The sequence below is a fragment of the Cinclus cinclus genome, chromosome 3 (assembly GCF_963662255.1).
Source record: "Cinclus cinclus chromosome 3, bCinCin1.1, whole genome shotgun sequence".
Taxonomy (NCBI): Eukaryota; Metazoa; Chordata; class Aves; order Passeriformes; family Cinclidae; genus Cinclus; species Cinclus cinclus.
The window spans coordinates 40,677,285-40,693,607 of NC_085048.1; the positions used below are offsets into that span (position 1 = coordinate 40,677,285).

The 16,323-nt window shown below is 37.6% G+C and overlaps 1 protein-coding gene across 1 annotated transcript in view; it reads right to left on the bottom strand.

The window, feature by feature from the left end:
- Positions 1 to 7,615: 7,615 nt before the first annotated feature.
- Positions 7,616 to 16,323, bottom strand: part of ASCC3 (activating signal cointegrator 1 complex subunit 3) — a 251,696-nt gene continuing 242,988 nt past the window's right edge. The window contains exons 39-42 of the mRNA XM_062489907.1: positions 16,136 to 16,286; positions 10,171 to 10,377; positions 8,204 to 8,379; positions 7,616 to 8,112 (exon numbers count right to left, since the gene is read on the bottom strand). Of these exons, the coding sequence (XP_062345891.1) occupies positions 7,977 to 8,112; positions 8,204 to 8,379; positions 10,171 to 10,377; positions 16,136 to 16,286 (670 nt within the window). The 3' untranslated portion in view covers positions 7,616 to 7,976. The remainder of the gene's footprint in view (positions 8,113 to 8,203; positions 8,380 to 10,170; positions 10,378 to 16,135; positions 16,287 to 16,323) is intronic.

The following is a 16,323-nucleotide window of genomic DNA, read 5'->3' on the forward strand; positions in this document are numbered from 1 at the left end:
AAGAACAGCATATGTAGTTTATAAAATTAAGACTATACATTTTCAGGGATATAGCTAATAAAGGCTTTTGAAATAGCAAGAATCTCACCCCAAATGCATAGAATTCAACATGTGAAGTGCTTAAATTCCCCTATCTGGTAAATATGTAAAATTTGGTGTCTCAAAACAGGCTGGATAACTGCATATGAAGAGGGAAGCATAGCACTGAGATGGAACACAGAAATGGAACTTACCTTTGGTACCTTGCCTAAGTCTAACAGACATATGCTTGTCTGTTTAGAATATTATTTGGAACCTTTCCCTGAAAATAGAGGTTTGCTGTCTTTCAGAATGAGGCATAGGACTTGTGCTTTCTTATTTAAAAATTGGCTGCATTCCACCATCCCATCTGTTCCCATACAAAATTCCTTCCATTGGTTCTTTCTTCTCTTTTCTGAACACATTTCCCCCTAATGTGCCCCAATCACCAGGTAAATACTACAGGATGTGTTTGTGGAAGCTGTGCCATTGTGCAAAATTATTTGGTGTAATGAAAGCAGATGAGATAATATAACAAAACCAAACAGGACTATTGCCTCACAGCAGCCATATCTGCAGGAATCAAAGCTCTGTCCCTCCTTGGAAAGGAGATTCTTATCCTGTTTTTCTCATTAGGGGTATTTTTTTCCATCTAATTTCATTTTTTTCATGGTCATAAGTTCTTAGTCTGTTCCTGTAAAGTCAATGGTTCCTAAGAATTAAATAACTTTAGGACATTACCTACCTATCCAATTCAAGAAAATACAATTTATCCCTGAATTAGAAATGTTATAAAATCTGCAGCTGTTAATCTTTGAGTCCTAGGTTTGAGTGAAGGATTAGGTCATTCTAATGCTGCTGTCTATTCACCAAATCCTTTGAAAGTAATAGCAGAAACTAAATTTAATCTAGTAATAATATATGTTGGGAATGTATTTCATCCTACAGTCTCTGAAGCAAAAGGGCAACGCACCAAGAGAAAATAAACTTCAGTGTGTTTCTTGATTGCTTAATGTTGGGATTTCTTTCCAGGTCCTGTTCATTTCCTGAGAAGCACCTGTATTTCCCAAAACATTTTCACTGATAGAATTAAATTAATCTAGCTTCTTCCCCAAGACCTTCAGACAACTAGGTAGGCACTACATGTTGTTAAAATGAAGAAACAAAGCATTTGGAATTCTTGTGTTAAGATTGCTCTTTTTTCATGTTTATGAAGAATAGAATATTCTAGCAATCCATCTGGACCCATTTTAAAATAACACCCTTGTTTATTAAAGGGATTGATCCTTTGAGGTCAGCATTCCCTGAAGATCCTGGTCCTGAGAAAATCTGGGACAAGGTTCAGTTATTTGAAATGCCTTTAAGTTTGGAATAGAAATTTTGGCTCCTGTTCCCAAAACTGCATCAGAGCACACCTCTGGGCATACTGTATTGCCAGTAAAGGAAGCTGAAGCATGATCAGACATAGGCTGACGTACTCCTCCCCGCCTGTAGGATCTGTAGGGTCAGGAGGGGGCATGAACGTCCTCTGTAAATTTTGTAGTGGCTGTGCAAAACCCAGGAGCTTGGCATCTGACTGATACCTTCTATAAAGCAGATAGAAAGAGAACTGGATGTGCAGTGTCAGCCTCTCAGGGCATTCCCGAGGTTCAGAAACTTTACCTAGCTGTGATTTCTTCTGCAATTCCGGGGAGCATTGCAAAACATGACACTGCAATTCTATATAACTCGGGGAAAGCAAGGTCCTAATGCTGTATGAACGTGTCTTGCAACTTCTAAACCTTTTGCTAAGATGTCTTTGTGAACCCTTCTGATATATATTCTGCTGTATGTAAACCATGGTGGCCATCCTCTTTTGAGAATATGTATTTTCCCAATATCTGCGAGGATGAAGCTGAATGGTATTGTCAGTGTCTGCATGTAGGAGTCAAATAAACATATAGGAGAGGCACAAAGGCAGGACTTATACTCGACCAGATCTGTATCACGTGTGGATATGGTCTACAGTCATTTCACTTTGGTCAGCTGTGAGCATTTCACTAACAAGGAGAACTGAGAAATCTCCACATCCCTCTTTTCCCGAATTACCTCATTCACTCTTTGAATAAAGTCACAGAGAATTAAAATATAAAACTAAACTGCCATTTGCTTCAATCATACAGCAAACTGTGATGCATATTTTGCACCTGTCTTATTTGCTCAATAAATTCTTGAAGTAACATTTTGTCGAATTTGGAGTTTAGCACAGTATGGCTTTATGAGGCTATTTGTAGATTGCATCTTTCAAGAACCCAATCATGGACCATTCCTTTCTGCTGTATCCTACAACCACAGAATGAAACTTCCCTGAAGGTTGCATCTGAGAATGCTGAGTCCGAGGACAACATGGGAGACTCTGCAAGGAGGGAAGTGGAGGGTGCGATTGGGAAACAGCAGAAACATGCCAAAGAAGCAGCAACATCCTGCAACTGGGATAAACTGTTAAATAGTCAGTTTAGTTTTGTAGAGTTGTACTTTAAATAGGGGGGTAAAAAAAGGCAAAAAAAAGGGATTAATCTTGTTTTGGCACCAGGGAATGAAAATGCCCTTTAATGGAGGTGACAGAATCATCTTTTTGTTTTTCCCAGCTCTCCCTTTAGACATTGTTAGCATTTGAGAAAATAAAATTAGGCTTAATTGCAGAATCCTCACAGCTACAAAGGTGAAAGTTTATCAAAACCTGATTTTACTGTGCTATCACAATCAGTAATTAGTTCCTAATTAGTTGGATTTGCTGAAAAATACATGATGGGGACTCACCACGTGTTATTGGCATCTGAAACAGTTTCATCCTGTTAGCTAGAAGAAAGTATTGCTGTCAAGAACATAGGTCTAATTTTCTCACATTAGCATTGCCTGATGTAAGCCGAGTTATTTCCAAACCAAGGTGCAAATTTGCTACTGTGTGAAGAATGTGGTTCATCACATTTCACGTAGAGATTTAGAGTGCAGTAGAAAAGGATTGTGATATGCCTATACTTCCTTTTCTACCAGTGTTCTTGCCAATAGTTAATAGCATCTAGCTAATAGCTCTATAACTATCTGTACATGTATCATGTCTTTGAGAGTGTTGATTTTTAAAAAAATGCCCAATTCACCTCTGTTATTATTACAATTAGTGGGAATTTTATTATTTGGAATGACAATATTCTTCCCAGAATTATCAGTTCTTTACTTCATGGGTTTTCTAGCAGATGAATAATAGCTAACAAAAGTCTTTTACTTTCCTTTTCCCTCCCTATTCAAATACACATATTTGTTGAGAGTCTTGGTAGGACAAGACTAAGCTGGAGGAGAAGAGCAGCAGTGAAGCCTAATGCATGGCCTTAGTGAATCTTTAATGCTCCTTATTTTTGAGGAGACATTTTAATAGAGAAGGTTGTTCAGAATAAAGACTTGGAGAGCCCTGGATTCAAATTCCATTGATGCAGTATGGAGCTTGTTAGAACATCTAAGGATAAAACATGTTGTAAACATATTCAATTGCAGAATGGTGTAATCACTTTGGAGGATCCCTTACTATAGAGCTAGGAATTATTTATGAAGAGACTCATTTAGTCCAAGCATTACAACTGCTTTCCAGAGAAGTCCCTTTAATATAGAATTTCCTTTCACACTGCATGTGGAAGCAGCTTTACCTCTTTTTGCTACCAATGAGTGACATCAGTAACAAACTTGGTTTGTTCATTCTAGAGCTTTTTTGCAAATCATTTCAGAAACCTATGCCAGAAATTCTGTGAGCATCAGTCTTGGCACCACCTGCTGAAGTGCAGCGCAGTCTGAGAAGACGTAACATTTAACAAGATACATTTTTAGAAAGGCAGGTGGGAGTCAGACATAGCTAATAGAAAAGATATATTATATAAGTAGAAATGGGAGTGACAGCTCTCAGCAGAAGCCCTGCTCACTTTTCTGTAACTCACCTGTTTGTTTTAAGAATCCTATGGCACCCAAATCTTTTGTAAGAAAATATTTCTTATGAAGCAGGAGAATTCTTCTTTGCATAACATTGCTTGGAAGAGAGAATTTAGAACTTGCAAATTATCATGGGCTTGATTAGCTATTGAAGACTGAATATCTAAGCATCCACCTCATGCTACTGGCCCCTGTGACATGGGGATGACAGAAGTGACACATGACCTATGAAAGACCTCCCATCTTCTGGAGTGGCAACTGAAATATCTTTTGTTTATTTTAAATTTCATTAGATGCAGTTAAGCAACTGAATTGCAAACCTGACCAAACAAGTGACAGGAAGTCAGCGTGGTTAACTGAATGTAGATATCAAATGCTATTTCAGATGGCTTGGGTTACTTGAGGCATCCACAGAGGGTGACAGATGCACCAGCACTACATTTCACAGATTATAGCCCTCTGCAGTTGGGATATGTTCTTTTGGAGTTGAATGTAGAGGCCAGATGAGATATTTCATATTGAATGACACTAGATCTAAGCAATTAAACCAGGGCCAAAATGTGCAATGTAGCTATTTACCATTTTTTGTAAAAAAATATTGGATTTGCTTGTATTGTCTTACTTTTCTCTGTTTCAGTACTTACTACATAGGCTACAACAGTGTCTATAGCCCATCATAGAAAGGTGATCTTAAAAAATTCCTCCTGTAATAATTTACTGCCACTAATATGGATAATGTCTCTGAACAGGTGAGGTTGTAAATAAGGTTCTAAACAACAGACTGTTATAAAAGCTCCTTCAGAAGAGATGGGGCATGGTGGTACATACCCAAACCTCCTCTAGCTCCTGCTAAGCACTGCTGTGATGCTGTTATCAGACTAGGACAGGAATGATGGGAAAGGATGAAGTCACAGAGGCAGACTTAAATAGATCATGATGCACCAGATGTGCCTGTTTTTTGTTGCTTTCCAAGTTTTGGAACAAGTCTCATACCTGAACAGGTGTGCAGACTGCACCTAGAAGAGGAAGGGGAGGGTAAAAATAAAAACCTACTTGCAAACCGGAACAGGCAACTTAACATTAAAAATTTCTGTATGTGCTTTTTCTTTAATTTATCCATAAAAGTATCTAATTTATCCAATACATCACTGAAGTATTTATGGTTTTGGTTTTTTTAAAATTTTTAAAATTCTGTTTCATATTCATACCTTTGTTTGACAGCTATTCTCAGTTTTCACCATGAGATATCACACATTCATTGATTGAACACATTCATTGGTCCTCCTAAGCAGCTGTTTCAAAAGTATCAGAATTCTTTCTCTTGGATTTTTCACCTAAATACTGATTCTAATAAATTTGCTTACATTAATTCTGTATTACTTTAGACTTTGTCATCATGAATCCAATACTTCTGTAAAAAAAAAAAGCTATAAACATGCTATTTATAAATGCCACCAATCTATTTTTAAAAACAATTAATACGCTAGGAAATACAGTATTTCCAAACCAAAGTCCAGATGGCACAAAAGACATTACAGAAACTCTTTAATTGATTAATACTGAATACTGAAGCTATTGTCTGCTCCTCTGCAGTTAGACTTTCTGTGATGTGCATTTACAAAGCAACAAGAACTAGCATCACTATGTTGGTATGCTGTTCGACTGTGGCATAGTCCTTTTCCCTAATTAATTAAAATTGTTGAGGGACAATGTATTGTTTCAGCCAAGCTTTCCAAAGAAAAGACTTAATTTCTGTGACAATTTAAACTTCCAAATTAGATGAAACAATTATCTTAAAAATGGATGAAAGCAATGTGTGAATAACCAAACTATTGCCTAACATTTTGAAAGGAATCTGTTTCTTCTGTGACACAACACCATACTATATTGATATAGTATAAATGGCAAAGGTGGCTTTTGTATCATCCATCCATCTCTGAATTTAGTGAATTTTTTTCTATTATCATCCCACGTTCTTAGGCACATTCCTATAGGTAATATATTACCTATAATAATGAAATATAACATTTTTAATATCATCAGGGGATGCATACACTCAAGTACAGAATTGATAATTTTAAAATCACTTCTCAAAATTCAAAGGTGCCAGATACAAAATAAAGTACTGGTTAACTACTGAGCCTTTGAAATCAGTCAGCCTTCTGCTTGCTGCAGTGTGGTGTTGCCAGCAGGCTGAGAGGTGATGATCACCACTGGTAAGACCACACTAATGGAGCACTATGCCTGATTTGGGGCAGTGACCTGGAATTGTTAGAGAGAGTCCAGCAAAAGGACTCAAAAAAATTGATGATGAAGGGGGCTGGAAAGGCTGAGAGAGCTGGGACTGTTCAGCCTGTACAAGGTTCAGGGAAATCTTGTCAGTGGGTATCGAATGGAAGATGTTGATAAGGATACAGACTTATCAAGCTTTTGAATCTTTTCAGTGGTGCCTGGTGACGGGACCAGAGGCAACAGGCACACCTGTTGGTGGCACAGAAGGGTCCATCTTGAACTGCAATAAATACTTTTTTTTACTGTGAGGGTGACCAAACCCTGGCACAGGTTGTCCAGGGAGGTGGTGGAGTCTTCATATTTGGAGATGGGATCTTGGGCAACCAGCTCTAGCTGGCCCTGACTGAGGAAAGGGGTTAGACCAGATGATCTCCAGAGGCCCCTCCCAAAATCAGCCATGCTGTGATTCTATGTAGGTGCATAATCACCAGTGTAACTTTTTCCTGGAAAGCTTTTGGTAACAACTCTGTTGTATTCTTTCATCTGGTGAAATACAATGGAAATGACAGTGAAATGATCCCTTGGAGAGGTAATGCTTATCAGCTCAGTGCAAAGCTGAGAAAGTGCAAATATTAATATTCAGTTTAAGTTCTAGTCTATCTGAATGAATATGCACTGATGTTTCTGTAAGTGTGTTGTCTTCAAGTACTTGCTCAGCATCTTGAATCCTCTTAAGATTGAGGACTGGCCTCAGGATGTGGAGTCTCATCACAAGATAGATGCAGCTACCTTCTGCCTTCAGATTTATGCCTTGCAGGTACTATGACAGAGCTGGGCATCTCTTAGACAATACCTTTTGCCTGCAAGAACTATTCATTGTTCATCATACCTCCAGTTGCAGCCCCCATTTTTGGAGCCTCAATACCCCCTTATTTACAGAAGTTAGTCACCCACTTTAGCACTGAGCCCTAGAACAGGACACCCAATTTTATATGCCTTAGTCCTAAAAAATTCAGGAAAAAACACTAAGGGAATTGCAAGTATATATGTGTGTGCATATATATGTATGTACATACATGTCAAGAGCAAACTTTAATAAATATCTACATAAATTGCATCATTGCTATACTGGAAATATTTTTTTATGATTTAGCTTACCCTTATAAGTAGATTTACTGCTCATGTAATTAATATAAAATTTTGAAATTTTTCTTAGATCATCAGTTTCAAAATGTACTATGCATGAAGAGGATTTTGTTACTGCATCTCCTATATTTTACACCTAAAAATACAGTGCAAAACATTCAGGGAATATTTTTATTAAACATGAAATATAGCACATCCATCAATATTTTCAGCAGCTCTTAGACCAAATTTTGTATTTTTCCCTATAAATTAAAAAAGTTGACCATTTAAATGCTATTAATAGACAGGCTATAGAACACTTTTCAAAATTAAGATGGTAGCCCTGAATTTGCACAAATTACAGTATTGATCAGTCTTTTATTTTGATGCTTTAAAATTCAGCTAACAATCTGACTTCGAGAGAAGAAAGATAAAACAAAAAAAGACAAATCTTCACAAAGGAGTAAGGCCACTGTGGCTAACTCGGTGTCATCAGAGTTAATACAGCAGTCACTTTCGGTTTCCCTGTTGTCTTGAGGTTTGAAGTTGGTTCCACTAAGGCAGACGCATTTTTGGATGTCCCAGAATGGCCAGATGTCTTAGTTGCAGGAACAGTTCTTTTGACTGAGTGTTCTTTCCAGACAGCCTTACTTCAGAGCCAGGTGGCTCTTGGCCTCAGTCCCCTCTGTGGTGCCTTGTGCTGGTACAATGTTCAGGTAAATGTCGTACTGCTGGTCCATGCCAAGGTAGCTGTCGCTCATGAGATAGAGGGTGTAGATGCACCTGAAAAGTAAAAGCAGCATTGTTAGTTTGGGAATTGGGTATTGACTACTTGGAAAACATAATAACTAAGAGAATTTGAGATTTCTCATACTTTCCAGGAGTTTCTGGAGTATAAAAAGCAACAGAAACAGTACTTCGATTTCTGACATATCCAGTTCTCTTCAGGGCGATGAGTTCTTTTTTATCAACTTCTCCCAGTATCAAAAACCATCCTTCATCCTTAACTTTGGGGAACCTAGGAGCCATTGCTTTACTGTCCTGCTTTCCCTGTTGGGGAAAAGAAACAGCTTAGAAAAACTAGAAATCACCTCTCCAAAATGACATTTTTCCTTGAATGAAAAATGCCTCAAAACCACATTGCTGTCAGTTGTTAAGTAAGGCTATAATTTAGCCAGACTAAAATAGTGCTATTTCTTTCCAGAAGAAGGGTTAAAAAAATAAAATAAAAAAATCACAGTCCACGGAGAAAAATCCAGAATACCAGATATTTCACTTATTTTGCAAACTACTAAAACTTGAATGGAAATACTATTCCCTTTCTGTAATTTTATCTAATATATTCCAAATACAGCAGGGTTAATTGTAAACCTAGCATCTTTAAATAAAGCTAATCAATTTTATTCAATATTAATATAAAGACAAAACCAGCACTTAAAGTATTTATTGGAGTTTCATATAGCAAAAGGGAAGATTATTTCAGTGATTCTTTAGGACAGTGACTTTTCTGCTCGAAGCTGCAGACAGAATGATGCACACTCAATCAACATTCATTCCGTGTTTTGTAGAGTGAAAAGTTTTACTGAAGATTTACATGGAAGAAGAAACACCACCACAGCAATGAAGCTTTAGGAACAGTTTGATCCAGCTGTTTTTTACAAAAGAGGGATCAAATTCTCAGAGAGGTTTATAAAACAGTGATCACTGCGTGAAATGCTTCTGCTCCTTTCACTTGCATGGCTTCTGCTTAGGAAAAGTCTCTGACAGTAACTGGCACAGCAAATAGAAGGACATATGGATGAGCTTTGACCCTTTGTTCTTCCTAAAACAAGACAGTTTCCCCTTGCAACTATGATGAATCTGCTGTAGTCAGGAGAAAAAGTCTTTTAGGAAACAAGAATACTTTTCAAATATAATTCTTAACTAATGTAAGATAAGTTCAGGATTTTCAACAGCACATATGTATCTCCACTATTATCACAATAAACTTAAGAGTCTCAGATGTAACACCTAAAACTTTTTGTTCTCCACTTTTATCTTGAGCTCTTTACATCTTAACAAAAATGCTGGTAATTATAATTCTTAATTATTTTAAATGTTAGAGAAATTAATTAGCAAAATTATAACCATGCTGGTCGCTACGCTGCTTGTGGTATGTAAATGACAGAAAAAGGCCTGGATAAGTGAGTGACAGCTCCATTGTAAGTAGTGCCTGACATGAAGGTGGGTCTAACTCTCCTCAGAGCTGACATGCAAGTATAGCCAAGTACTGCTGCTAGGATAGAGCAGCTGGAAAACATTGCAGCTCCTGGAGCTCCTGCCTTGGCATACCAAGATTTGCTGAGGGCCCAGAGAGCTGAGCAGCCCAGAAGGCAATGGGATGTGCTTTAAATGGACCAAGGGCTGGGACTGAAACGTAGGTAGGTGAAATGTAGCGGGAAAGAATTGTATGTGGAACTTGTTCTAGGAGCTGTTAGAAAAAGCATCAGATGTAAAATACAAGGAAAATATTCTCAATAAAGGCCTGAGGATGTGTTATGAGTAGAAATGTATTTATAGGTGTGAGTCTGGTATATAGTTTGGAAGAACCTGTGAATGTAATCAGAAAGCTTATAAATTAGTTTGATTTTTTTCTCATTGGCTTGGTCTAGGATTTTACCTTAACAGCCTACTTACTATCCTGTTGCAACTTGAAAAAAAACATCTTCTTCACTATGATACAGAAAAGACTTTGAAAGTGTTTATAACTTATATAATAATTAAATCATAAAGCATCACTGATAATGTAAATGGATTATTGGACACTTGTGCACTTGGGAAGGAAATGATAAATATGTCTACCTGGTACCCCATCTGGGTCCTGTGCAGGTTTATTTGGAGCACATACTCTTGATCAGCATGCAGTTTGATCCATTTCTTGTCATCTCGTATGTCTGTTGTCAAAGAAGGAACAGGTACTTCGTTCTGTGGCTGAACTGCATCATCCCAGCTGCCCTTAATGCTCAGACTGACATTTAGAATTGGCAAACGGCACAAGAAATTCCAAGCCTATGGAAAAACAAATCCCTATGAATTACAAGATAATCTATACAATCATTGTCACTCTAACAATAACAACTCAATGTGCAGTCTACATATTTATCCTGTATTAAAAATATTTTATTGTGTATTAGAATATATGTAATTATACAACTCTCAATCATAAGCATAAAGTACTTTTCATTAACCTCTTATGATACTTTCTTCCTAGCAAATAAAACAAATGTGAAACTCCTCAGGCACGTTACACATGCCTTACTAAGATTACTGATGTCTGAACACAGAAAAATTCCTTACTGGTCCCGATTAAAGTATTTTTTCCCTATAAGCCACTTAAAAACTAGTATAATTAAGTTTTAAATTAAACTTCCTTAGCATAATCCATAAAGAACAAGTCACTGCAGTGCTAATTAGCAATAGGCAAACCTCAGAGAGTTCAGAGGATCAGTTCAGATAATTAACCAAAAGTTCAACTGCATATCCAAAGTTATCCCGATTTTTGAGGTTTTCTTGCATCGATCTTCATGAACTCTCCTTCTTAGAGGCTTCCTGAGGAATTTTAAGTCTCTGTGGTCTCTCTTGAACTGCAACAGGTCCTCAATTTTCTCATCCTTGTGGAGAGAACTGGTGTTAGAGGATACAATCTGCATCATGTAGCTCAACATGACACTCTCTTAACCTTAGAAAGGTATCCTGAATATGCAGCCCTATGTTTCTCTCATTTTGGTATCTCTCAGACAAGGCAAAGCAGCTCGGAGAAGCTGTGACAAAAATGGAAGGGAGCAATGTAGGCTTTAATTTAGTAGAAAAGAAAATCAGCACATTCGTGCAATGAAATTTGTTAGGAAAAAGAAAAGGGATTGGCTGTGGAATGGAGGCAGTGATTTGTGGCCACTCTATGGCTGAAAAAGATAGATGAGGATGGCACTGGAAGAAAAAAACCAGAAGACCAAGAATCACCCTCTGCCCTGGCATCTTTCCCCTCCACCCCCAGAAAAGAACAGGAATCAGCATATATGAAAAGCTAGAGGGTGGGAAGGAGAAGAAGAAAGTAAGACTATTGCCTTGGTAAAGAGCCATCAGATGCCAAAATGGGAACCTGTGGGAATGAAGAGGGTAGGCACAGTCACATGGGCAATAGCATGGAACAGAAATGTTTTATCTGGAGAAAGACTAAAGCACATTTTATTTTTCAAGTATGGGTTTGACCATGTAGTGCTTCAACAAAATGTATTTTCATTTAGATTGTGCTTGATGTGTCTGATTACTTTTTCTGCACTGGAAGCCTAGAGGCCTAATGAAAGCTCAGTTTGCTTTCTGCAGACATTGTTGCCACGAGTCATACTGACAATAATAGTACATGGAGTCATACTGACAATAATAGTGTATGTCAATACATAATTAGGGATACAGCAGCCAGCGTAAGCAGACCTAAGGTCATGCTGTCCTAGGAAAGCTGGTGCTGTTCAACGCTGTCTCCAGTGCTCTTCCCACCATCTCGTTGTGCCCCTCTCCATCCCCAGAATGTTGGCATTGCCAGGCTGGGATTGTGCTGCTAGATGGATCAGCTTGCTAATCATTTTGGTGACAGCATGAACTTAGATCAGCTTAAAGTTGATTGTGGCAACATATTCTCTAATCCTGTGACTCTGAATAAGCATGAGCCTTCAGTGCCACTGAAAGAAGTGGTCCGGCCTCCTCCCCTGCTGGCACAAGCATTCACGTAGCCACTTGGCCATGGGCCATTTTGACTGTCAGTGAGAGGGTTGATCAGATTCCTCCTCTCCCCTCATCCCCAGATGCTCATTCCCACCTCCTTGCCTGAGGCAGACACAGGGTTTGTGCAGCTGTGCGGTGAGCTGGGTCAGGGGAGGTGAAAGCGGCACAGGGAGGGCAGGACTGCCCATTTCGGCTGCAGCAGAGGCTTATATGGATTAAAATGGCTGCATTACCAGAGCCTGGCTGAACTAAATGAGAAAACTGGTTTCACTACAAACTAATCTCTCTCTCTCTCTCCTCTTGTGTGTATTGCATGAACAGCTGTGTCCGTTCAGGGCAGAAGGTGGGGAGAGCCAGCTGTGAGCGCTCAGGAGCTGCAGTGTACAAACAGGGGGCACAGATGAATTGCACCAATGTTCTTAATGGTGTCATAGCTAGGAAACAACAGGAAAATTGTAACAGAAATTTCAGCTAGGACTTCAAGGAAATAATACACCTCTCTTTGTCCCAACTCGGAAAGGAAATGGGGGAAAAAAAGGCAGCACTTTGAAAAAGGTGAAAAAAACACCACCAACATTCTTAACTAAGTCCTTGTTGCCAGGATTGTGATACATTTAATACACAAGACTACTAAACCCACCTCCAGCAGATCAAGCTGGATGAGTAGTAACATCTCAACTGGAAGATGATTTTACGTTGAATGTAAAGGTTTTTAAGAAGAAATTCAGGGTAGGAACTGTGTGAGAATCTCTGTGCACCTAAGCAGGGTATTTCTGCTGAGATCAGGAGAGGCACCCTGATACAAACCTGGTGATCACCTCTTTGGTTGTACTTTAGATATCGTTTACCTTGAAAGCTTTTATGTGTCTCAAAGGACAAGACCAGTTACAAATATGTTACAACAAAGTTTAATTTCAGCAGAGCTCATAATTTATTAACTCCTTTAGTAGCATTGTTACCTGTTACCTTTACCATAGTTTGGTGAAGATTATGATTTGGACTGCTTTATACCACACAATCCCAACATAATCTATTTGTCAAAGGCTGTCACGCAGCTTTCATAATACAAACAAATCAAAGTAACTCTAAATAACTTTCTAATTAGATAAGAAGTAGATTTAATATGCCATCCTATGATGGCTATTAACAGTTGTATTTCATGATCTTAAAAAGTCTTTTCCAGCCTAGAGGATTTGATGATTCCTTGATTTACAAGTCTTGTGTATTTGAAAATTAAAGGCAAAGTTAGTACTGCTTGATCATTCATACAGTATGCACAGCAGGCTGCCTTTTTATCATCCATGCAATGTGGGGAAAATGAAGAAATGCTTTACTCACTAAGGAAAAAAGTCAAGTAGTAGCAGGTAAAAATGAAAAAAAGATTATAGGAACACAGATACTTCCAGAATAAAAGTAGATAATACTGTAGTAGTGATATTGTTTAATTATTTTCAATCTTGAAATTCTTTCTTTTTCAAAAATATCAATATCAACTTAATATCTTAAAAGGTGCTTAATGCATTACAAATGGAAAGAGATTTGTTAAAGAAGTAAGATTCACAATGAATCACTGAAACATAGAGCTTTGACCAAAGAGTGGGGTTAGTCTAAATAGTTTGAATTTAGGTTGGCAGCTTTTAAAGTTCCCCTGATTTCCAGTGACGTTTGGAATTAAAATACTAAATTCTGTAAAATTCAACTCAGGCTCCCATGTCACTTAGGTATTTTTTGACAATTTTACTGGGTTTTTTTGCTGTATAGGAAGACACAAGCACATATCACCTCCTTTTAAATATGTCAACATACCCAATATATACATGCACATATATACTATACATATACATTTATCTACCACACCCATAAATTCAAATTATAATCAAATGAAAAAAATTCACAAACCTTTGGGAACATCATTACTATTTTTGCCAATAATCTGTCTCCCCAGAACCTAGCCTAATATTCCAAATCCATAAGCAACTTCAAGAGCTATTATTTAAATATTAATTACCCATCTGCTTAAAAGACATTTTCTTCTTTCCAAATGTAACATTTCTTCTTCCTGCCTGTCTAAAATTTATGTAAAGCTTAAGCTGTTTTTACCAGTTTCTTGCTAGTAATCTTTAGCTTTAAGATAGGGGTTCAATATACTTTGAGTGATAAGTAAAAGATTTTTTAGGAAAAGAATGGTTTTGGCAATTTAGTGGCATATTTATCAATTTATTTGACTCTGTTCAAGTCTGGTGCTAGAAGGTGAAGCTTAAACTCTAGTCTGATACTCTTTCTTTATAGAAAACGTAAGATACTGAAGAATTTTTCTTTTGCTTGGCCCCTGTCTACATGAGCACTGAAAGACTTTCCATATGAAGATACTCAACAGGCAGTCTCAATATGAATTTTAATTCTGTGAGGTATTAAAAGGTTTTTTTTTCTGTAAAAAATACTCCAAGAAATATAACATATAGGTATAAAGGTTTCACATTTGTAGTGTCCTGCACAACACAGTCATGGATTTGCTATAACCAATACAGCCATTCCCAGCTCATGGAAATGAAACTTTCTCCTCACATGATGGCAAGGCATAATATTTTTCCCTCTTATATGCATCTGTATTTACAAACATAGATATATAGAGCATAGAGTCATTCGCAGTGTGAACGTACACACCACATACACACAAGCTATTTTTGAAGAAACTGCTAAGACATTTCAATACCAGCCAAACATATTTATCTGAGGATTAATCTTCATCTATTGAATCAGACGAGAACACTGCCATGCATACAATTATTTAATTAGCAGCCAAATCCTCTGCCAGTCAGCAGCCGTTCCAGGCATACTGATGGGGCAGTAGATGCAAATCTCACAGTAGTACTGCTTTTTCTCATTACTACTGCAATTAGCACTTAAATTGATGCTTTAAACATACTAATTTCTGGAATAATTCAGGATTTGTATGTTACCTGGGATCGCCTCACTGCAGAGACGACACCAGATTGCTACGCAAATTGAAGCACTTTTGAGCCAAATAACCATCATCATATCAGACAGAGCCAATTTGCATTTGCTTTTAAAGATAACAGAATGGCAATTTATGCAAATAAATTAAGTAAGTTTACTTCTGAGTTCTCCCTGAACTAATTATAACAATGTTCTAATTTTTTATCACATCTAAAAGTTGGACCGAAATCAATGTGTATTGTGTTAGAAATCTCTTGTTAAAGGAAGCCTTTTTTTGATGTCAGTACATTTTCTTAATTCAAAATTTTGATGTTAATTTGGTTACAAATGCAGATGTCTGATACAGACATTTAAGTACTTTTCTTCTTGTTTGCATATCAGTAAAAGGTTTAACTGAAGCTGAACATTCAAACTGTCCTTTTAAACATTCAAATAAAAACATTTGAAATATAGCTTTTGAAGTTTTCATCCTTCCTACATTTATTTGAAATCAATAGGCTTAGAATGTGATGAATGCTATGGAATATAGCTATCCTTGGCTGTGAATGCCTTGAAAATCAAATTGAAAACAAGACTTCAGCAGTTCAGCATTTTGGAATAGTATTTTTTTCCCTCCCCTGTGAAGTATGAAATTTCCATCACCTTTTTCTGTTTCAAACATAAAATGAGTGCTGGATCATTTACTAAGAGTATTGTCAGAAAAAAACCAGTGTTTGACAGACCACTTCAGAAACCAGCTACGATGACATTTGCAATGCATGTATTCCTAGTGCAGAGCTATGAAAAGGTGGATAGCACTCAGCAGATTGAATGACCTAGAGAAGCATCTTTAGAGCAGAGAGATATGGTAATATCAGCCATAAACCAGAGTCTGTTACTGCTTAGCACTGAATAAGTGAGAATAATATTAAGAAACCAGGCAGAGAAGAACCTTTGCAAAGCCAGCAGCACCTCGAAATTAGAGCAATGAATGTGTTGCACTTTATACAGAATGTCACATGATATTTACTGAAGGAGAGAGAGTATTTCTTTGCCCAACTACTCTTCCTTTCCAATCACAATGATAATGGTCACAAATAGAAAGTGTTACCTGTGAAATGTATGCTGCTTGCAATTCACTGTCCACAATGGAAGCAAAAACATTCTCTTTTCCTTCACAGGCAGCCATTAGTTCGGGAAGACACTCGACAGGTCCTTGGTAACCTCCATGCACACTCTTCCTTTGGCCTTGGCTCCACTTCCTGACACAGACAGCAAAACATATGCCCGGGGGGGAAA